The sequence below is a fragment of the Rhinoraja longicauda genome, chromosome 1 (assembly GCF_053455715.1).
Source record: "Rhinoraja longicauda isolate Sanriku21f chromosome 1, sRhiLon1.1, whole genome shotgun sequence".
Taxonomy (NCBI): domain Eukaryota; kingdom Metazoa; phylum Chordata; class Chondrichthyes; order Rajiformes; family Arhynchobatidae; genus Rhinoraja; species Rhinoraja longicauda.
Genome location: NC_135953.1, coordinates 142,411,226 through 142,435,977, shown reverse-complemented (window position 1 = coordinate 142,435,977; position 24,752 = coordinate 142,411,226). Strand labels below are relative to the sequence as shown.

Sequence of the window (24,752 nt, the reverse complement as noted above, 5' to 3'; positions counted from 1 at the left end):
AACGGAGGTTGCATATGCATCCGCCTCCCGGCCCGGCCGGCCGCCACCATTGGTGGAGTGGGATCACGTGGCCGCTGGCTGAGTGAGGTCAAGTGGGGCTCGGGGCAGTGACGTGACCTTTTGTCCCTTATTTGGGAGTGAGAAAGTTGGCAACCCTGGTTCTCAGTCAATTGGTCATCCCCTATTCAAGCACATTATTATCCCAAGTCCTTGCACTCTTATCTGATGCAACAACCTTCTATGGGGGTCATTGCATGCCTTCTGGAAATCCAAATATACCACTGATATCCAATTCTCCTTTATCCAGTCAGGCTGTTACATCCTGAATAAAGGACAGCGCAAATTAGGATTCTAGCTAATTTGTTAAATACTATTTTCCTTTCAGGTGAAGTTAGAGCAAATCTTGCAATCATTATATCCATTGTAGAAGGTACCTTGTGACCAAAATGTCTTACAATATTTCAAAGCTTTCTCAGAAGTACATAGGTTGGCAGCAGAGTGGATAACTTAATAAACCAATATCCAGACACCTGGATTGTTGATTCAGAGATATGAGTGTTAGTAATGACGCTACAGGAAAGATGTGGAGGTTTTGGAAAGGGTGCAGAGAAGGTTTATTGGAAAGCTGCCTGGATTAGAGGGTTTCAGCTACAGGGAGAGGTAGGTGGATAGACTTGAATTGTTTTCTCTGACATCGGGAACAATCTTCCCGCATCTAGTCTCTCCAACCCCTTAAGAATTTTATATGTTTCTATAAGATCCCCCCTCAGTCTTCTAAATTCCAGCGAGTATAAGCCTAGTCTATCCAGTCTTTCTTCATATGAAAGTCCTGCCATCCCAGGGATCAATCTGGTGAACCTTCTCTGTACTCCCTCTAAGGCTAGAATATCTTTCCTCAGATTAGGAGACCAAAACTGTACACAATACTCCAGGTGCGGTCTCACCAAGGCCTTGTACAACTGCAGCAGAACCTCCCTGCTCCTATACTCAAATCCTCTTGCTATGAATGTTAACATACCATTCGCTTTCTTCACTGCCTGCTGCACCTGCACGCTTGCTTTCAATGACTGGTGCACTATGACACCCAGGTCACGTTGCATCTCCCCTTTTCCTAATTGGCCACCATTCAGGTAATACTCTGCTTTCCTGTTCTTACCGCCAAAGTGGATAATCTCACATTTATCCACATATTGGGCACAAACATTGTTCCTGTGCTGTACTGTTCTGTGCTCCATGGATTGTCGTAGCATCCCATCTGCTGTTCTCATTTGGTTTAGCCTGCAAATGAATGCAGATCCACAATTGTGGTCGACCCTCAATGACCTTTTGTACATTTGTATGTGACAGGACACAATTTCTTTGTCACTATTAGTGACTAGAGGAGAATCGTGTGTACTGAACAATGTTAAATTATTTTGACCTCAACTTCAAAACCAAAAGCTAAAACAATATACAGAAAATCAAACAGCATTATTCCTTGATGGATGATCCCCAGCTTTGGCTGGCACCCCTTATCTTCATCTAACAGCACCTGTTTGCAATTCTGCTGCACCTTCACGTATCATTGAAACACAGCGTATTATAAACAATGCTTGTTACCAGCGTAGCAATTGTGTAATGTGATCATTACACACCCCATAGGTACACATGAAAATGATAGCCTGCTGATGCAGAAATGGGTCAAACAAAAACATTGTTGGGAAAATAAAAATTATGCGAACTGAACAATTAGTGGAGCTAATAAATTTGATAAACAGGTTGTATGTGTTTATTTCTCATGTTTCCTTTCATAGTATAACAAGAACATAGACCAGTACAGCACTGTGCCCCTCGGCCTACAATGCCTGCGTCAAATAGGGTTGCCAACCTCCTCACTCCCAAATAAGGGACTTCACCGCCCCACGTGACCTCACCCAGCCAGTGGCCCCTTGTTCCCGCTCCACCAGTGGCGGCCACCCAGGCTGGGAGGCGGGTTGTGTAGGAAAAAACTGCAGATGCTGGTTTAAATCGAAGGTAGACACAAAAAGCTGGAGTAACTCAGCGGAACAGGCAGCATCGCCGGAGAGAAGGAATGGGTGACGTTTCGGGTCCAGGGGGCTGGTTGCTACACGGCACCCGGGCATCGGGACCTACAGCAACCCCCGGGCCTGATTCGGGACAAGGGCGATCCCGTACGGGACCAACCAATTTAGCCCAAAATATGGGATGACCCGGCTTATACGGACTGTTGGCAACCCTAGGGCCAAACATGATGCCAAGATAAACTAATCTCCTCTGCCTGCACGTGATCCATATCGCTCTATTCCCTGCATAACTATGTGCCTGTATGAAAACCCCTTAAACATCACCATCATGTCTGCCTCCATAACCGCCACAGCAGTACGTTCCCAGCACCTTCCCCGGCACCTACTACTCTGAAAATAACATTTTCCCCATCAAATGTTGCCCCAGTCACCTTAAAGCTGTAACCTCTATTCTTTGACAGCTTCCTGCAAGGAGAAAAGTCATGACTGTCCACCTTATCAATGCATCCCATAATTCTATCTACTTCTATGTTCTCCCCTCAGCCTCTGATGCTCAGGAGAAAACGATCTAAGACCATATCAAGGAGTGTCTGCCATTTCTCTTTGAAAGTGGAGTTTTTTTTCAACAGCTAGATTTTAAAGATCCTGGCCTGGCACTCCTGTGTTAACGACACCAATTTAGTAAAAACGGGGCGGTGGAATTACATCGTAGTCCTTAAACTTATTGGAAAAGATTAGTTCTTAGAATTATTTGCTAAAATTGGCTTGGAATTGCAAAGCGTTTAATAATAAATTATATTCTGAGATACAGATGGTACAGGTGAGATAGAGGTGGAGGTAAGTCAGGAGGGAGAGTTGTGATATTGATCAAGGAGAACATCAAGGCAGTACCTAGAGAGGATGTTCCTGGGCATGAACTGGTGCGGCACGGTGGCGCAGCGGTAGAGTTGCTGCCTTACAGCGCTTGCAGCGCCAGAGACCCGGTTTCATCCCTACTACGGGTGCTATCTGTACAGAGTTTGTACGTTCTCCCCGTGACCTGCGTGGGTTTTCTCCGAGATCTTCGGTTTCCTCCCACACTCTAAAGAAGTACAGGTTTGTAGGTTAATTGGCTTGGCAAATGTAAAAATTGTCCCTAGTGGGTGTAAGATAGTGTTAATATGTGGGGATCGCTGGGCAGCGTGGACCAGGTGGGCCGAAAGGGCCTGTTTCCGCGCTGTATCTCTAAACTAAACTTTCTCCATCTCACTCTCACAAGCCTTCCATATCCTTTCATTATTCCATTACATTTTAATATATTATTTCATATGACGGAGTAGATATCTAAGAAATATTTTACATTTTTTATTCTTGTTCCAGGACTTCACAGACAAGGCAAATACCATAGATTTGCCAATAGAGTTGGATGAAACGACCCTCTTGAAGAAGAACAGTGAGAGCAAGGAACCGACCCAAAAGCATCATCGTAAACTCTGGCAGATATGTTCCTGCCCACCACAAGGAATCATTGCCAGCGTACTAACAAAGGGTTAGTACGCGTTTTGGTATTATTGCTCATTAATAACCACTGCAGCATTGTATAACCTGCATGGTGCATATTTATACATTAACGGGTTACAGTAACATTGCCATGTCTTGTCATTAGATTAAACATTTTATTAGATGTCCAATTAGAGTGTCGAACATAAAACGGTGTTGCACAGGAACAGGCCATTCGACTCACCATTTCTCTGCCGACACTGGCAATCTAAACTAATCCCATCTGCCTGCATAGACATTGACATAGAAAACAGGTGCAGGAGGAGGCCATTTGGCCCTTCGAGCCAGCACCGCCATTTATTGTGATCATGGCTGATCATCCACAATCAGTAACCTGTGCCTGCCTTCTCCCCATATCCCTTGATTTTATTAGCTCCTAGAGCTCTATCTAACTCTCTTTTAAATTCGTCCAGTGAATTGGCCTCCACTGCCCTCTGTGGCAGAGAATTCCACAAATTCACAACTCTCTGGATGAAAAAGTTTCTTCCCACCTCAGTTTTAAATGGCCTCCCCTTCATTCTTAGACTGACGCCCCTGGTTCTGGACTCCCCCAACATTGGGAACATTTTCCCTGCATCTAGCTTGTCCAGTCCTTTTATAATTTTATACGTCTCTATAAGATCCCCTCTCATCTTTCTAAACTCCAGTGAATACAAGCCGTCTTTCCAATCTTTTCTCATATGACAGTCCCGCCATCCCGGGGATTAACCTCGTGAACCTACACTGCACTGCCTCAATAGCAAGGACGTCTTTCCTCAAATTAGGAGACCAAAACTGCACACAAGACTCCAGATGTGGTTTCACCAGGGCCCCATACAACTGCAGAAGGACCTCTTTGCTCCTATACTGAAATCCTCTCGTTATGAAGGCCAACATGCCATTAGTTTCTTCACTGCCTGCTGTACCTGCACGCTTACTTTCAGTCCATTCCCTGCCAGTTCATGTGTCTGTCTAAATGCCTCATAATGGGTGCTCTCGAGGTGCTTCGAACACCTCCCAGGGCAACTACCCTGTGTCAAAAACTTGCACATCTTCTTTAGATTCCCTCCATCCCCTTCGTGTTAAACCTATGCCTGTCATTATTTTATATGCTTCTATTGGCACAATATCTCACACAATATCTCAATCTGGCCCAACTGCAAATTTGTACCACTGAGACATGACTTTCCAAACATTTACACTATCGCCATCTGATGAAGGCAAGCTTTCATTATCACTCTATCTACTTGTGTTGCCACTTTCAGGGAGCTGTGGACCTGCACCCCAAGATCTCTCTGCATATCACTACTCCAAAGGCTCTTGCTAATTACTGTATACCAGGGGTTCCCAACATTTTTTTTCCTGTTTACCCTTGGCAACTTTTCGAAAGTAAATTTACCCCCACCCTTTTTTTGTTCAGTAATATGAGTTTACACTTCTACCATAATAAAGCAACCGACAAAGGGGAATTTAAAAAATACTGTTTTTAACATTATTATTTTATTCAAATTTTGCCCCTGGGTAGAAGAAATGTACCTCCCCCACCTCACACTGTCCAGATTAAACACTATCTCCCGAAACTTACAATTGATCTATGTCCTGAGCAAAAAACAATCTACTGGGTCCTGACCCAGATCTGTCAAGGACCGTGTGGTGGCTGTCTGTGCACCAGTCTCCCCACATTAAACACAGTCACGCACGGGCGTCCTCCATAAAGGACAGTCATACTCGCTTCGAGTGACCGCCGATGATGAGGGTGTAGTCTCCATCTTCCAACCTACCTCATTGCAGACCTTGCACATTTTTTATCTGCACTTTCTTTGTAACGCTATAACACCGTAACACTATATTCTGCAATCTGGTATATGCCTCGTTGCGCTACCTATGGTACTTGTACCTGTGTATGGTACTTGTGTATGGCTTGATTGTACCCGCAAACAAAGCTTTTCACTATCTCGGTACAAGTGACGACAATAAATTAATAGCAACAATGGTACTTGGATTCACGAAAGCCCTTGACTCTACTAGCCCCTAGAGTTCTATCTAACTCTCTTTTAAATTCATCCAGTGAATTGGCCTCCACTGCCCTCGGTGGCAGAGAATCCCACAAATTCACAACTCTATGGGTGAAAAAGTTTCTTCTCACCTCCCCTTTATTCTTAGACTGTGGCCCCTGGTTCTGGAAGCAGAACCGGCTTCCAGCCCAGAAATAGCCCAGAAGTTGTTTTGATTCTTGTGGCCATGGGTCCATGTGGAGTATTACTACCTGCAGGGCTCCAGACTAACACAACCAACGGTTGCACTGAGAGGATCTGCACTAAGTGTGACAGAATGGGTGCCAATTTTATTCAGCACCACACGTGGAACCATTGGTTTATGGTGCTATTGAAACACAAGGGACCAACAAACCTTCCCCAACATCGTAAATTTACTCCTTGCATCAGCTCTGGAGTGCAGTGCTGTGCACCTCATCACAGATTGGAATAGTAAATTGAGGTGGTGGAGCTACCGAAAGGACACAAAGTGCTGGAGTAACTCAGCGGCTCAGGCAGCATCTCTGGAGAACATGGACACAGATGCTGGAGTAACTCAGCGGGTCAGGCAGCATCTCTGGAGAACATGGACACAGATGCTGGAGTAACTCAGTGGGTCAGGCAGCATCTCTGGAGAACATGGACACAGAGTGCTGGAGTAACTCAGTAGGTCAGGCAGCATCTCTAGAGAACATGGACACAGAGTGCTGGAGTAACTCAGCGGGTCAGGCAGCATCTCTGGAGAACATGGACACAGAGTGCTGGAGTAACTCAGCGGCTCAGGCAGCATCTCTGGAGAACATGGACACAGGGTGCTGGAGTAACTCAGTGGGTCAGGCAGCAGCTCTGGAGAACATGGATAGGTGATATTTCAGGGCCGGACCCTTCTTCAAACTGAGATGCCCAGTCCAGTTTTATTACATAGTATTAGACTGGGGACAGGTTTTTGGCAATGTCTCCTGTGCCTTTCCAGACAGACAGGATCAAATGTAATGTATTGTATTTAATTTGTGGTTTTAATGTTTGCATGATGTTATGGCAGACATTTCATAACACTGTGGCACCATAAATCTTCTATGGTGTTAACAGCATGGTTACCATTGGTAACACAGCAGAAATCCGTGTGTTTATTGGTTTTCTGTTGACATGTTACTTTCCAAATCTATCTTCTATATTACTAAAAGTCTCATCTTGTATAAATGTATGTTCCCGAAATACAGCCCAAACGGTACATGATAGAGCAACTATTTTAGGGGCACCTTACACACCATTCGCCTTCGGTGCAGTATCAAGTTTCGTTCAAATTGTTGCGCTATCATGTACCGTTTTGGCTGTATTTCGGGAACATACTTATATATATACAAGATGAGATCGCCATTTTGAGATCGCTGGCGTCACGACGGGATCCCAGTCTAGGTTAAATATAAAATCCTAGATTATCATTTTTGATTTTGAAGGATGTACAGAGATGGTCATATTAAACATTGTTTACCATTCTTTTCCAGTGATTATGATGATCCTGCTGTGGGCTGTTGTCTGGTCAATTACTGGACCAGAGTGCCTCCCCGGTGGTAATTTATTTGGAAATCTGATTCTATTTATCTGTGCGGTCCTGGGAGGGAAGCTGGTTGGAATGATCAAATTCCCGAATTTGCCTCCACTGCCACCTCTTCTAGGTAAGAAAATAGAAGACGTAAACACAAGAACAATCATGGCGCTCTACCGCAGGTTGAAAGAAAAATAATTGTTTCTCCTAAACTGCAATGTGGTCTTCACTTTTAACGTATTAGTCATCTGTGATGTGTCTTGAAGTTGTGAAAGGCAATTTTTACACCCCAGACCAAACCACAATGTCTCACTCTCTTGTACGACTGTTTCTCAGTAGTCTCAGGTTTTCATCTTAGTTTAGTTTAGTGTAGAGATACAGTGCAGAAACAGGCCCGTCAGTCCACTGAGTCCGCACCAGCCAGCTATCTGTGCACATTAACCCTACTCTACACAAACTAGGGACACTTAAAAAAAATATTTATGCATTTAATACAATTAACCTACAACCTGTACGTCGTCTTTGGAGTCACAGAGTCATACAGTGTGGAAATAGGCCCTTTGGCCCAACTTGCCCACACTAGAGTGTTGGAGGAAACCGAAGATCTCGGAGAAAATCCACGCAGGTCACAGGGAGAACGTAAAACCCCATACAGACAGCACTGCTGGTCAGGATCGAACCTGGGACTCTGGCGCTGTAAGGCAGTAGCTCTACCGCTTCCCATAGCCTCCCATATATTAAAAAACCTAAAGAATCATTATGTTTAGTTCAAGTACGTACTTGTTTCCTAAATCCAAAATATTTAGTTTCTGTGTTTTCACCTTTGTATTATCAATCTGGTTTAATTCCAATCATTGACAGGGCCCTTTTGAAAACATGCGAACCAATTAGACTTCTGAAGAATTATTGATAGATGATTTATCTGTTCCAGTGCTTTTGTATTTTTAAACTGTTTATCTGAACCATATTAGAACGCATGGAATTTTAACATTTTAAAAAGCAAGTTTGTTTTATTGCATGTGGCTTTTTGTTTTTGCATTAGAGTCATAGTCATAGATTGATACTGTGTGGAAACAGGCCCCTTCGGCCGAACTCGCCCACACCGAGCAACAATGCCCCAGCTACCCTGGTCCCACTTGCCTGCGCCTGGTCCTATCCATGTACCTGTCCAACTGTTTCTTAAACAATGGGATAGTCCCAGCCTCAACTACCTCCTCTGGCAGCGAGTTCCATACACCCACCACCCTCTGTGTGAAAAAGTTACTCCTCGGATTCCTATTAAATCTTTTCCCCTTCACCTTGAATCTATGTCCTCTGGTCCTCGATTCCCCTACTCTAGGTAAAAGACTCGGTGCATCTACCCGATCTATTCCTCTCATGATTTTGTATACTTACTAGATCAAGTGGACCCGTTGGGCCCAAACCTCTCCTGCACTGGTGCAGCACCCTCTCCTCCCCCACCTTCCTCCCTCCCCCCTCCCCCTCCCCTCTCTATCCACCCACCTCCCCCTCCCCATTCCCCTCCCACCCCACTCCATCCCCCTCAACCCCCCTTATCCTCCCTCCTCCCCCCTCCCTCCCTCCCTCCCTAGGATAGATTCAAACTTTAAAATGTGAATAACTTAAAAAATATAACACCGATTTCAATTAAACTTCTATTAGCACCAAAGGAACGATGGTGAGTAAGTTGGGCCTAAAATTGTCATGCTATCGTGCACCGTTTTGGCTGTAGTTCAGGAACAAACAAACAAACAAATGAGAATTTTAGTATATAGATATATGGGGCACGTTTTTTTTACACAGAGAGTAGTGGGTGCCTGGAACATGCTGCCAGGGGTTGTGGTGGAAGCAGATATGATAATGGCATTTAAGAGACATTTGGATAAAGATTATGAATTATGTGCAGGCATAAAGGGCCTGTTCTTGTGCTGTACTGTTCTACCGATTTTCTTTCCAATAACTTCCTTGCAACTGATATTAGCAAACAGGCCTGTAATTAGTGTTTTTTTTCCCCCTGCTGCCCTCCTTGAAAAGGGGATCACATATATCGTCCCATAATGCCTTAGTTGTGGCCACGAGATATAAAATCTCAACTGAAGCCTCAGCAATTCCTTCCGCTGCTTCCTGTGGAAGCCAGGGTCAATCGGACCTGTCCTTGTAGATCTATCCGCCATAAGGCTGCCAGGCATCTTTATTTTATGGAAACGTGCATGATTTTTGTTAGTAAAATGTTATCCAAGCTCTGATCCATAGCCAGTGTTTGCTGTCAAGATTTAATTTTAACATGGCAGCTGTTCAATGTGTAATGTTTTCTTTGCACTTCTACCCGTTGTGTGCATTAGGAATGTTACTTGCTGGATTTGTTCTCCGAAATATTCCCGTTGTCAGTGAAGCAATTTACATTGACTACAAGTGGTCGTCATCCTTGAGAAGTATAGCTCTTGCGATCATTCTTACCCGAGCCGGACTTGGGCTGGACGCAAAGGTATGGACAATGTGTTCTACACCACCATGTAGTGTTCTATAATGTGTTCCACACCTCCATTTAGTGTGTTCTACACCTCCATTTAGTGTTCCACAATGTGTTCTACACCTCCATTTAATGTGTTCTACACCTCCATTTAATGTGTTCTACACCTCCATTTTCTACATCTGCATTTAATGTGTTCTACACCTCCATTTATCACATATAAACCCACTGTTACTCAAATTTGATATTCCTCATTCACTGTTGTACCACTGACATATCTGGTAGCTGATCCTAACCAGTGTAGCTGTGCATTTCATGGCCAGGGAAAGGAACAGAACCTCTGGACGTGGGAAACAGTAGTGCAGCATACAGTTTGGGTCTTGTGTTCCTCAAGTCAAGTTGCATCCTCTTGTGTTTGCTTCATCATTCAATGAGATCATGACTTACGTTTACCTTTCTTGCACTAACTTCTACCTTTTAGTTCTCTCAAACTATCAATATCAATTGAATAGATGTAAATGGGTTAGTTAATTAGTTTGCAGATGACAGCAAGATAGCTGGGGTTGAAGGCTGTTAAAGTATACAGTGGGATATAGATCAGCTGTAGAAATGGCTGGAGAAAAAGCAGATAGAGTTTAATCTGAGCAGGTGTGAGGAGGTGCACTTTGGGAGGTCAAATGTAAGGGTAAAATAGATATTAATGGCAAGACCCTTGACAGCATTGATCTTGGCATCCTAGTCCATAACCTCCTGAAAATGGCAACACAAGTAGATGTAGTCGTTAAGAAGGATACAATACGCTTGCCTTCATCGGTCGGTGCATTGAGCATAAGAGTCAGGAAGTCATGATGCAGTTTTAAAGGACTTTGGTCAGGCTGTATTTGGAGCATTGCGTGCAGTTCTGCTCGACCCGTTACAGGAAGGATGTGGAGGCTTTGGAGAGGGTGCAGAGGAGGTTTACCAGAACGCTGCCTGGTTTACGGGACATGAGAGGTTGAACAAACTTGGATTGTTTTATCTGGAGCACAGAGATTGAGAGGAGTCCTGACAGACGTATGTAAAATGACAAGAGGCACAGATAGGATACGTAATGACCTTTTTCCCCAGGATGGAAGTGTCAAATACTTGAGGGCATAGCTTTACAGTGAGAGGGCAAAGTTAAAAGGAGATATGTAGGGCATGTTTTTTATACAGAGGGTGGTGGGTGCCTGGAACGCGCTGCCAGGGGTGGAGGTGGAGGCAGATATGACAATGGCATTTAAGAAACTTTTGGATACGCAGATGGATATGCAGGGAATAGAAACATAGAAACATAGAAAATAGGTGCAGGATGAGGCCATTTGGCCCTTCGAGCCAGCACCGCCATTCATTGTGATCATGGCTGATCATCCACGATCAGTAACCCGTGCCTGCCTTCTCCCAACACCCCTTGATTCCACTAGCCCCTAGAGTTCTAACTCTCTTTTAAATTCATCCAGTGCATTGGCCTCCACTGCCTTCTGTGGCAGAGAATTCCACAAGTTCACATCACTCTGGGTGAAGAGGTTTTTTCTCACCTCAATTTTAAATGCCCCCCCCTTTATTCTTAGACTGTAGCCCCTGGTTCTGGGCTTCCCCCAACATTGGATAAACATTTTTCCTGCATCTCGCATATTGGGAAAATGTTTCCTGCATCTAACTGAATGGAGGGATATGGGTTATGTGCAGGTAGAAAAGAGTTGGTCTTGGCATTGTGTTCGGCATAGACATTGTGGGCCGAAGTGCCTGTTCCTGTGGTGTACTCAGTAATTGAACACCGCAGTCCTCTAGGGTATGTAATTCAAAGATTCGCTACCTATTCTGTGAAGAAATTTCTCAACTCTCCTGAATCCCAGGGGACAACCCTTGATTTTAGACAGCTTTGCCATGAGAAGCGCTGGCCTTGTCAAGCCTTTGATTTTTCAATAAAACTACAGCACTGGAATTTAGAAGGATGAGAGGGGATCTTATTGAAACATATAAGATTATTAAGGGATTGGACACGCAGAGGCAGGAAACATGTCACCGATGTTGGGGCAGTCGAGAACCAGGGGCCACAGTTTAAGAATAAGGGGTAGGCCATTTAGAACGGAGATGAGGAAGAACCTTTTCATCCGGAGAGTTGTGAATCTGTGGAATTCTCTGCCTCAGAAGGCAGTGGAGGCCAATTCTCTGGATGCTTTCACGAGAGAGTTAGATAGAGCTCTTAAAGATAGTGGAGTCAAGGGATATGTGGAGAAGGCAGGAACGGGGTACTGATTGTGGATGATCAGCCATAATCACGGTGAATGGCGGTGCTGGCTGGAAGGGCCAAATGGCCTCCTCCAGCACCAATTGTCTGTTGTCTATTGTCTATAATATGTATTCTAGCCTATGGGTTCTAACTCTATGGAATATTGAAGTTTGGTGATCATGTTGCAGTTATAAATTTAGAGTATTGTGCTCAGTTCTGGACGCCATGTCATAGGAAAGGTGTCAAGCTGGTACAGAAAAGATTTATGAGGATGTAGCTCAAGGGTCTGAGCTATAGGGAGAGGTTGAGTAGGCTGGGTCTCTATTCCTTGGAGCGCAGGAGGTTGAGGGGTGACCTTATAGAGGTGTACAAAATCATGAGAGGAATCGATCGGGTAGATGCACAGAATCTCTTGCCCAGAGTAGAGGAATCGAGGACCAGAGGATACAGGTTGAAAGTAAGGGGGGGGACAGAATTAATAGAGGCATAGAGTGATACAGTATGGTAACAGGCCCTTCGGCCCAACTTGCCCACACTGTCCAACATGTCTCAGCTACACTAATCCCCCCCTTCCAGCGTTATGTCCATATCCCTCCAAACCTGCCCTATCCATGTACCAGTCTAACTGTTTAGTCCCAGCCTTAACTATCTCCTCTGGCAGCTTGTTCCATTCCTTTGCGTGAAAAAGTTACCCTTCAAATTCCCATTAAATCTTTTCCCCTTCACCTTAAAGCTATGTCCTCTGGTCCTATATTCACCTACTCTGGGCAAGAGACTCTCTACCCAATTTATTCCTCTCATGATTTTATACGCCTCTATAAGTCATGATTTTGTACACCTCATCCTTCTGCGCTCCAAAGAATAGACTCCCAGCCTACTCAACCTCTATCTATAGCTCAGACCCTCTAGTCCTGGCAACATCCTCGTAAATTTTCTCTGTACCCTTTCCAGCTTGACAACATCTTTCCTAAAACATGGTACTCAGAACTGAACACAATATCTAAATGCGGCCTCACCAAAGTCTTATTTCCAAGACAACATGACCTCCAAACTTCTATACTCAGTACTCTGACTGATGAAGACCAATGTGCCAAAAGCCTTTTGGACCACGCTATCTACCTTCAAGGAACCATGCACCTGTACCCCTAGATCCCTCTGCTCTACAACACTCCCCAGAGTCATACCATTCACTGTGTAGGTCTTGCCTATGTTAGACTTCCCAAAACGTAACACCTCACACCTCTCTGTATTAAATTCCATCAACCAATCCAAGTAGTTGGGACAAGTATAGATGGGGCATGTTGGTCGGAGTATGCAAGTTGGGCCGAAGGGCCAGTTTCCACACATGATGACTCTATGACTCCATATTTCGGTACTCTTTATTTTCCTCTTCAGTTCTTCCATTCAACCTTGCATGTGATAATTTTTCACCTGTGCTGCTGTGAGAGCAGCCCTTGGTCACGGTGGGTGAGAGTTCTCAGCTCTGATTCACAGACAAGTTGGCTTTAGCTTAGAGATACAGCGCGGAAACAGGCCCTTTCAGCCCACCGGATCCGCGCCGACCAGCGATCCCCGCACATTAACACTATCCTACACCCACTAGGGACAATTTTTACATTTTCCAAGCCTATTAACCTACAAACCTGCACATCTTTGGAGTGTGGGAGGAAACTGAAGATCTTGGAGAAAACCCATGCAGGTCACGGGGAGAACGTACAAACTCCGTACAGACAGCACCCGCAATCGGGATGGAACCCGGGTCTCTGGCGCTGCATTTGCTGTAAGGCAGCAACTCTACCGCTGCGCCACCGTGCCGTACTGCAGAAGCGAAAACACTGCCATCACGATTGGGGTGAATGTTGATTTATTGTCTTTATTTTTAGTTGGATTTACTTTTTCACCCCATCTTTCATTATCAGGCTCTTCGGAAGTTGAAGGCTGTGTGCATGAGGCTGGCATTTGTCCCTTGTCTTGTGGAAGCTGGTGTTTGTGCTGTTCTTGGACACTACCTACTGAAGCTGCCCTGGGCTTGGAGTTTTATTCTGGGGTAAGGACTGCTGAACAATTACGCCCAGCAAAAGCAGCAAATACTGAATTCCAGATAGGTTTCTAAGATACTTGCCTTTGTTTTAACATTCCAGGAAAGTAATATAATACTTATAAAAGTTTCATGTCATAACTGCTTCTCTCTGGAAGCAAAAGGATAAGTAATTAGAAGCACAGGGATGACGGGAATGCAATTTATCATGGTCTACTTCTGGACTTGATATTCCAGTTTAAATTTTAAAGTGCAGTTAAATATTTTAATGGTTTTACATACATAGGTGAATGTATTTGCGAAACAAAACTGTTAAGATAGGTGTTCACAAATTAATTAGACCTAATTTAATCTCACTAAGATCAGCAAAAGAATCAGTTTCAGTTTCAGTTTAGTTTTTTGTCGTGTGTACGAGGCACAGTGAAAAGCTTTTGTTGCACGCTATCCAGTCAGTAGAAAGACAATACCCGATTACAATCGAGCTATTTACAGTGTATAGATACATGATATGGGAATAACATTTAGTGCAAGGTAAAGCCAGCAAAGTTTGATCAAGGATAGTCCGAGGGTCACCAAAGAGGTAGATAGTAGTTCAGCACTGCTCTCTGGTTGTGGTAGGATGATTCAGTTGCCTGATAACAACTGAGAAGTGTCCCTGAATCTGGAGGCGTGGGTTTTCACACTTCTATACCTTTTACCCAATGGGAGAGGGGAGACCAGGGTGCGACTCATAGAGTGATACAGTGTGGAAACAGGCCCTTCGGCCCAACTCACCCACACCGGCCAACATGTCCCAGCTACACTAGAGTCATAGAGTGATACAGTGTGGAAACAGGCCCTTCGGCCCAACTCACCCACACCGGCCAACATGTCCCAGCTACACTAGAATCATAGAGTTGGATGGAGCTGTTCCCAAACCATGCTGTGATGCATCCTGATAAAACGCTTTCTTCGGCGCATCTGTAGACGTTGGTGAGACATGCCGTAGGGGACATGCCGAACTTCCTAAGCCTTCGAACGAAGTATGCCCATTTCAAAAATGGTTTTAAAGTAAACTAATTAGAAATATATTTGTGAGTCATGCTTTAGACTTTAGTCTTTACTTAAGATTTTAGTAATACAGCGTAGAGAAACAGGCACTTCCGCCCACTGAGTCCGCGCCGACCAGCCATCACCCCGTACACTAGCACTATCCTACACACTAGAGACAGTTTACAATTTACAGAAGCCAATTAACCTACAAACTTGCAGGTCTTTAGAGTGTGGAAGGAAACCAGAGCACCTGGAGAAAACCCACGTGACCAGAGGGAAAACATACCAAATCCGTACAGACAGCGCCTGTAGGCAGGATCGAACCTGGGTCTCTGGCGCTATATGGCAGCAACTCTACTGATGTCCAGAGTTTGTGATATCCGTGACATTGACATGAACAGGGTTTAGCTGCCATCAGCTAGTCAGTCCTCCTCTGTACTTTGCTCTGTTTGCAGCTGTTTTCACAGCAGTTAAACGACAGGCGTGAGTGAGTGCGTACTCGGCCTTCCAAAAAATAAATCCGTTTCTCAGATTTTGGTCTGAAATTATTCTAACCTTAACAGTATAGGTATTTATGTAACTAACTTGTTAAATGCTCAAACGTTTGTGATTGTTGTCTCTGCAGGTTTGTAATTGGTGCAGTTTCGCCCGCTGTGGTGGTCCCATGCATGTTGCTCCTGCAGAAAGAACGCTATGGTGTTGAGAAGGGAATCCCAACACTACTAATGGCCGCAGGCAGCTTTGATGATATCCTGGCCATTACCGGCTTCAACACGTGTCTGGGAATAGCCTTTTCTTCAGGTATGTTGTATTCTTGAACAATGACATTGTCCGCTGGTGCACACGGATTACACACAACCCTAAACTCGAGCACTGATTGTCAGGCATTTGTGGTCATTTATTTATTTTTTTGTTTATTTTTTTAATAGATTGACAAGAGTTGTTTGGAAATGGTTTTCTTTAGCATTTAGCTCTATGCTGGATCTATTCCAAATCACCACTTATTAGAGTTGGCAACTGTCCCGTATTAGCCGGGACATCCCGTACTTTGGGCTAAATTGGTTTGTCCCGTACGGGACCGCCCATGTCCCGTATTAGTCCCGTATTAGGCGCTGTAGGCCTGGACACTCTTGGTCCGGACACTGTAGGCCCGGACACAATAGCTCGGGAGCCGCTGTAGTCCCAGACACTGTAGGCCTGGAGGCCAGGGTGCCGCCTAACGAAAGTTGCATAGCAACGCGCCTCCCGGCCCGGACAGCCGCCATTGGTGGAGCGGGAGCACGTGGCCGCTGGCTGGGTGAGGTCACATGAGGTCACCCTTTGTCGCTTATTTGGGAGTGAGGAAGTTGGCAACCCTACCACTAATAGCAATGTCAAGCACGATAAAATGATTGAGCAGAGACAATACAAGGCACAGGGCTCAATTGTAAAAGGGGTGCAAGGACAGAGGATGGAGAGTAGCTGTATTTGTCACAGTGGGTCAGCACAGCTTCAGCAGGCAGAGTGTCTACCTTCAGCGGTGTAACCACTGGCGTAAACCTCATGTACAATTTACTGAAAAAATACAAGTGGAAGTCTTTGAGCAATATTGTACCATTGGAACTGATGTGGGACCCTTGTTGTTTGTGATATACACCGATGAGCCAAAACATTATGACCACTGACAGGTGAAGTGAATAACATTGATTATCTTGTTACAATGGCACCTGTCAAGGGGTGGTATATAGTATAAGAAAATAACTGCAGATGCTGGTACAAATCGAAGGTATTTATTCACAAAATGCTGGAGTAACTCAGCAGGTCAGGAGAGACCTGCATCTCGGGAGAGAAGGAATGGGTGACGTTTTGGGTCGAGACCCTTCTTCAGTCTGAAGAAGGGTCTCGACCCGAAACGTCACCCATTCCTTCTCTCCCGAGATGCTGCCTGACCTGCTGAGTTACTCCAGCATTTTGTGAATAAATACCTTCGGTGGTATATAGTTCTTGAAGTTGATGTGTTGGATGCAGGAGAAATGGGCAGGAGTAAAGACCTGAGCGACTTTGACAAGGGCCAAATTATTATGGCCAGACGACTGGGTCAGGGCATCTGTGAAACGGCAAGGCTTGTGGGATGCTCCCGGTCAGCAGTGGTGAGTATCTACCGACAGTGGTCCGAGGAGGGACAAACCACAAACCGGCGACAGACAGGGTGTTGGGCGCCCAAGGCTCATCGATGCGTGAGGGCAACGAAGGCTATCCCGTCTGGTCTGAACCGACAGAAGGTCTACTGTGGCACAAGTCACAGAAAATGTTAATGGTGGTCACGGGAGGAATGTGTCACAATACACAGTGCATCGCACCCTGCTGCGTATGGGGCTGCACACGGAGGACCAACAGCATATTAGGCAGGTGGTCATAATGTTTTGGCTCGGATTCCTATTAAATCTTCCCCTTGAACCTGTGTCCTCTGGTCTTTGATTCCCCTACTCTGGGCAAAAGACACTGTGCATCTACCCGATCTATTCCTCTCATGATTTTGTACACCTCTATAAGATCTCCCCCCATCCTCCTGCGCTCCATGGAATAGAGACCCAGCCTACTCAACCTCTCCCTACAGCTCACACCCTCTAGTTCTGGCATCATCCTCATGTCTTTTCTGAACCCTTTCAAGCTTGACAATATCTTTCCAGACATTATGGTGCCCAGAATTGAACACAATATTCTAAATGCGGTCTCACAAACGTCTTATACAACTGCAACATGACCTCCCAACTTCTATACTCAATACTCTGACTGATGAAGGCCAACGTGCCAAAAGCCATTTTGACCACCTTATCTACCTGCAACCCGACCTTCAAGGAACCATGCACCTGCACTCCTAGATCCCTCTGCTCTACAACACTATCCAGAGGCCTACCATTTACTGTGTAGGTCCTGCCGTTGTTCGGTCCCAAAATACACCTCACACTTCTCTGCATTAAATTCCATCAACCATTCCTCTGCCCACCTGGCCAATTGATCCAGATCCTGCTGCAATCGTTCACAACCATCTTCACTATCTGCAAAACCACTCACTTTTGTATCATCAGCAAACCTGCTAATCTTGCCCTGTATGTTCTCATCCAAATCATTGATGTAGACGACAAACAGTAACGGGCCCAGCACCGAAACCTGAAGCACACCACTAGTCACAGGCCTCCAGTCCGATAAGCAACCTTCCACTATCACCCTCTGCTTCCTTCCATGGAGCCAATTTTTTATCCATTCAGCTATCTCTCCTTGGATCCCATGCGATCAAACCTTCCAGAGCAGCCTATCATGTGGAACCTTGTCGAACGCCTTACTGAAGTCCATGTACACAACATCTACAGCTCTGCCCTCATCAACCTTTTTGGTCAGGTTTTCAAAAAAATCTATCAGATTTGTGAGACACGACCTCCCACGTACAAAACCATGCTGACTATCCCTAATCAGCCCTTGCCCATCCAAATGCCTGTATATCCTATCCCTCAGAATACTCTCCAGTAACTTACTAACTACAGATGTTGAGCTCACCGGCCTATAGTTCCCAGCATTTTCCCTGCAGCCCTTCTTGAAAAGAGGCACAATATTTGCCACCCTCCAATCTTCCGGCACCCCTCCTGTATTTAAGGACGACTGGTAAATTTCAACCAGGGCCCCCGCAATTTCCTCTCTAGTTTCCCACAATGACCTCGGATATATCTGATCAGGCCCTGGAGATTTGTCAACCTTCAAACACGACAGTACCTTCAGTATTTCTTCGACAGTAACCCTGACTGCTCTCAAGACACTTCCAGTGAGCCTCTGCCTACTGTAGATCCCTTTGATGGGGAGGCAACCTGTTAGGGTTGCCAACTATCTCATTCCAAAATAAAGGACAAGGTAACGTCACCGCCCCACGTGACCTCACCCAGCCAAGTACTCCTGTTCCACCAATGTCGACCGCATCGGCTGGGAGGAGGGTTGCTACGCAACCCCCGTTACGCGGTGCCCGGGACTCCGGACCTACACTGTCCGGACCTACACTGTCCAGACCTACACTGTCCGGGCCTACAGTGTCCGGACCTACACTGTCCGGGCCTACACTGTCCGGACCTACACTGTCCGGACCTACACTGTCCGGGCCTACAGTGTCCGAACCTACACTGTCCGGGCCTACACTGTCCGGGCCTACACTGTCCGGACCTACACTGTCCGGGCCTACACTGTCCGGACCTACACTGTCCGGTCCTACACTGTCCGGACCTACATTGTCCGGGCCTACACTGTCCGAGCCTAAACTATCCGGGCCTACACTGTCCAGGCCTACAGCGTCCGGGCCTAATATGGGACAAGGGCAAACCAATTTAGCCCGAAATACAGGATGTCCCGGCTAATACTGAACAGTTGGCAACCCTGGTACCTCTGATGGATTCTCTGGGTTCCTGTCAGCTACAGTGCTGCTTATGCATTTATTTTTAAAGTAGGAATTGAAACATTTTTGCTTCCTTCTGTTGATTTTTATCAATGTTCCCATTTCTCACAAGTGGGGAGATTGTTGGGCCGCTGTATTTTTCTGCTGTTTGTTGCAGCTTTTTTCACAAAGCTGTCATCTTTCGCAGAAACCGGCAACCAATGTGTTGTGTGTAAACTGAAATAATGCGGCCCAATATGAGCATTCAATTGGCACAGGAAATGGATGTCTTGTAACTGGGGGACAGAGAGGAGCTTGGGCAGAGTGGAAGGCAAGTGTGGGTGAGGCATTATATTAACATAGAAAATAGGTGCAGGAGGAGGCCATTCTGCCCTTCGAGCCAGCACCGCCATTCATTGTGATCATGGCTGATTATCCACAATCAGTAACCCGAGCCCCTTCCCCTACCCTCCCTTCCCCTCCCTCCCCACTCCATCCCCCTCAACCCCCTTATCCCCTCCTCCCCCTCCCTCCCTACCCCACTCCCTCCCAAGGAGATAGATTTAAACTTGTGAATAACAAGTTTAAAATGTGAATAACTTGAAAAATATAACACCGATTTCAATGAAACTTCTTCCATTAGCACCAAAGGGACGATGGTGAGTAAGGTGGGCCTAAAATTGTCGCGCTATCGTGTACCGTTTTGTATGTAGCTCAGGAACAAACAAACAAACAAACAAACGAGAGCTTTAGTATTTAGATAATGCAAGGAATAAGAGCTGGAGGACAGTGTGACTCAATGAAACTTTGAATTTCAGTGAATTGCTTGCTGCTCCACAGTTACAATAATTTTGTGTCTGATTTTGCCAAACTATGGGAGTTTTGTTCTATTTTGTTCTATTTTGTTCTTTTTATCACCTTGAAATGACATTTAAACTGTTGAATGCAATGTCATGGTTGCAGAATGATGAGACTAGAGTCAAACCAAGCAACAAACTGCCTTGCCGAGCAACAAACCGTGTGTGCCGGGAACTCAGCCTGTCAGGCAGCGTCTGAGGGTGGAAAAGAATGGTCGACATTTTGACCTGAAACATCGATTACGAATGAAAAGATATTGTTTTTGTATTTTTCAATTCATTTTTCAATTCCTCCATGGAAAGAAATAAGGAAATTGCTAAACCTGAGTATGTTGAAAATACAAGACACAAAGCGGAAGACCACCTTGGCATTCTGACTGGGGTCATTCATCGCTCAGAGAGACAGCGATGCAGTGAGTAGAGTTGCCACTGCCAGAGACTCGGCTTTGATCCTGACCTCAGATGCTATCCGTGTGGCCTTTGTACGTTCTCCCTGTAACCACATAGGTTTTCTTTGGGTGCTCCATTTTAGAAACATAGAAACATAGAAAATAGGTGCAGGAGTAGGCCATTCAGCCCTTCGAACCAGCACCGCCATTCAACATGATCGTGGCTGATCGTCCAAAATCAGTTCCTGCTTTTTCCCCATATCCCTTGACTCCGTTAGCCCTAAGAGCTATATCTCTCTCTTGAAAACATCCAGTGAATTGGCCTCCACTGCCTTCTGTGGCAGAGAATTCCACAGCTCTGGGTGAAAAAGATTTTCTTCATATCAGTCCTAAATGGCCTACCCCTTATTCTTAAACTATGACCCCTGGTTCTGGACTCCCCCAACATCAGGAACGTTTTTCCTGCATCTAGCCTGTCCAATCCCTTAAGAATTGTATATGTTTCTATAAGATCCCCTCTCATGATTCCTCCCACATCCCAAAGATTTGTGGGTTTGTAGGTTAATTGACCTCTATAAATCGCCCCTAGTGTGCAGGGAGTGGATGTGAAAGTGGGATAACATGCAACTAGTGAACGGGCGATCGATAGTCGGCATGGACGTGGTGGGTTCAAGGGCCTGTTTCCATGCTGTATTTTTCAGTAGTATTGAGCAGAGCTTGTTTTCCAATCTATATCTTTTTTTTTAAAGTTAAAGGAGATTAAATTTGTTCATTTTTCAGTGACGTTTATATCCAGAATTTATAATTTTAAGCACAGGGGAGGAGGATGAGATTTAAAATAGTGCACACATTAACGTTCAGGGAAGTATTTTCAAACACGGCAGACTCCAAAATGACAATCTAAGGACTGAAAGTGTTTGAGTTACTCAGAGGGTCAAGCAGCATTTCTGGAGGAAAAAAGGTTGGGTGACCTCAATCTGAAGAAGGGTCCCGACCCGAATCGTCACCCATCCTTTTTCTCCAGAGATGCTGCCTGAGCCGCTGAGTTACTCCAGCACTCTGTGTCCATGTTCTCCAGAGATGCTGCCTGACCCGCTGAGTTACTCCAGCACCACTCTGTGTCCATGTTCTCCAGAGATGCTGCCTGACCCGCTGAGTTACTCCAGCACTCTGTGTCCATGTTCTCCAGAGATGCTGCCTGAGCCGCTGAGTTACTCCAGCACTCTGTGTCCATGTTCTCCAGAGATGCTGCCTGAGCCGCTGAGTTACTCCAGCACTCTGTGTCTATCTGCGGTAGACAGCATCTGCAGCATCTGCAGTTCCTTTCTACACATCCAAAGGCAAATCATGTCTGACGAATCTTATAGAATTTTTCGAGGATGTAACTAGTAGAGTGGATAAGGGAGAACCAGTCGATGTGTTATATCTGGACTTTCAGAAGGCCTTCGACAAGGTCCCACATAGGAGATTGGTGTACAAACTTAAAACACACAGTATTGAGGGTTCAGTGTTGAGGTGGATAGAAAATTGGTTGGCGGACAGGAAGCAAAGAGTAGGAATAAACGGGTCCTTTTCGGAATGGCAGGCAGTGACTAGTGGGGTACCGCAAGGCTCAGTGCTGGGACCCCAGTTATTTACAGTGTATATTAATGATTTGGACGAGGGAATTGAATGCAACATCTCTAAGTTTGCAGATGACACGAAGCTGGGTTGCAGTGTTAGCTGCGAGGAGGATGCTAGGAGGCTGCAGAGTGACTTGGATAGATTAGGCGAGTGGGCAAATGCATGGCAGATGCAATATAATGTGGATAAATGTGAGGTTATCCACTTTGGCGGCAAGAACAGGAAAGCAGAGTATTACCTGAATGGTGACCGATTGGGAGAAGGGGAGATGCAACGTGACCTGGGTGTCATGGTGCACCAGTCATTGAAAGCAGGCATGCAGGTGCAGTAGGCAGTGAAGAAAGCGAATGGTATGTTGGCATTCATAGCAAGAGGATTTGAGTTTAGGAGCAGGGAGGTTCTGCTGCAGTTGTACAGGGCCTTGGTGAGACCGCACCTGGAGTATTGTGTGCAGTTTTGGTCTAACCTGAGGAAAGACATTCTTGCCTTAGAGGGAGTATTGAGAAGGTTCACCAGATTGATCCCTGGGATGGCGGGACTTTCATATGAGGAAAGACTGGATAGACTGGGCTTGTACTCGCTGGAATTTAGAAGACTGAGGGGGGATCTTATAGAAACATATAAAATTCTTAAGGGGTTGGAGAGGCTAGATGCGGGAAGATTGTTCCCGATGTTGGGGGAGTCCAGAACCAGCGGTCACAGCTTAAGGATAAGGGGGAAGTCTTTTAGGACCGAGATGAGAAAACATTTCTTCACACAGAGTGGTGAGTCTGTGGAATTCTCTGCCACAGAAGGTAGTTGTGGCCAGTTCATTGGCTATATTAAAGAGGGAGTTAGATGTGGCCCTTTTTGCTAAAGGGATCAGGGGGTAAGGAGAGAAGGCAGGTACAGGCTACTGAGCTGGATGATCAGCCATGATCATATTGAATGGCGGTGCAGGCTCGAAGGGCCGAATGGCCTACTCCTGCACCTATTTTCTATGTTTCTATGCTTCTATGTTTCTAACATGCCTCACTGCGTTTTTTATCAATATTTGAGGGAAATTGTTGATCGATCGCATGTTCTAAAGAATGTTATGTGTAATTCACACTGTAAAACAGCTATTGATCTAAAACTTCCAACTGTGTGGCTGATATTGCTGTTATCTTGGTTTCCCAGGTATATTCTCACTGGGAAGTGAACTAATTGAGATCCACTTGTCTCCCAAGGTACCATGCTTTCCAATATACTCAGAGGATTCCTTGAAGTTCTCATTGGCGTGGCAGCTGGAGCCGCTATTGGATTGTTCCTTCGGTATTTTCCTAGCAGGGATCAGGTAATGCTAAACAGTTTATGTTATAATCCTTGGTGATGCTGCAAAGTCATATTACAATCATTGTGTAACCATGTTGATAGATCACAACTGGAGAGATAGATATCATTACTGGCAACACAGTGGCGCAGCGGTAGAGTTGCTGCCTCAAAGCACAAGAGACCCGGGTTTGATCCTGACTATGGGTGCTGTCCGTACGGAGTTTGTACGTTCTCCATCTGACCTTGTGGGTTTTCTCTGGGTGCTCAGGATTGAAGATTGAAGATTCAAGACTCAATTTATTGTCACATATACCAATTAAGTAAGGTACAGTGAAATTTGAGTTACCATACAGCCATACTAAGTAAAAAGCAACAAGACACAGCCACATAAAATAAAGTTTAACATAAACATCCACCGCAGCGGATTCCACAGTACAGGAGAGGCTTTGGGTCCACAGCTCGCTCTGGCTGCAACGCTGGCGTCATGGGGCTGAGGTGAGTGGCACCATCTCCCCTTCCCTGTCCCCCTCGCCCGCCCACTGCCCCGGGAGACACTCCCCGCCCGGCCGCCCTTATTTGGAAAAGACCTCGGATCCATCTCAGCTCTTTATTTTACATAGCATATTTATTTAATTGAGATTTTTTTTTTTTTAAAGCAATTTATTTTAAAGAAGAGACGCAATTTTCCCAAGTTACAATGGAAAACTTACGAGGAATGGGCCCAATGGGTCCACTTGGTCCTAGTACTAAGTAAAAAGCAACAAGACACAGAGCCACATAAAATAAAATTCATCATAAACATCCACCACAGTGATGGAAGGTAACAACGTTCAATCACCTTCCTCTTTGTTCACCCGCGGTCGGGGCTGTTGAACCGTCCGCTGCCGACCGTCCGCTGCCGACCGTCCAAAGCCCTCGCGTCGGGATGATCGAAACTCCGGCATCGGGTTGGATTAAATCACAGCATGGAGCTCCCGAGTCGGCCTCTTTTTACCAGAGACCGCGGGCTTCACGGTGTTATAGTACACATGCCCCACGGTTGGAGCTCTCCACAGTCGATCCTCGGCAAAGGATCGCAAGCTCCACGATTCCTCCCACACTCCAAAGATGTACAGGTTTGTAGGTTAATTGGCTTCTGTAAATTGTCCCGAGTGTGCAAGATTGTGCTAGTGTATGGGTGTTTGCTGGTCGGTGCGGACTCGATGGGCTGAAGAGCCTGTTTCCGCGCTGCAGCGCTAAACTAAACTGATTACTGAATGTAAAATAGACATGGAACGGTGGTTAT

The 24,752-nt window shown here is 45.5% G+C and overlaps 1 protein-coding gene across 2 annotated transcripts in view; it reads left to right on the top strand.

Moving 5' to 3' along the window:
- Positions 1 to 24,752, top strand: part of LOC144597937 (sodium/hydrogen exchanger 9B2-like) — a 118,252-nt gene that overhangs the window by 67,314 nt on the left and 26,186 nt on the right. For both annotated transcript variants that reach the window (XM_078407762.1, XM_078407770.1), the window contains exons 3-8: positions 3,384 to 3,552; positions 7,081 to 7,251; positions 9,464 to 9,606; positions 13,762 to 13,889; positions 15,538 to 15,713; positions 23,383 to 23,489. In XM_078407762.1, coding sequence (XP_078263888.1) covers positions 3,384 to 3,552; positions 7,081 to 7,251; positions 9,464 to 9,606; positions 13,762 to 13,889; positions 15,538 to 15,713; positions 23,383 to 23,489 — 894 coding nt within the window. The remainder of the gene's footprint in view (positions 1 to 3,383; positions 3,553 to 7,080; positions 7,252 to 9,463; positions 9,607 to 13,761; positions 13,890 to 15,537; positions 15,714 to 23,382; positions 23,490 to 24,752) is intronic.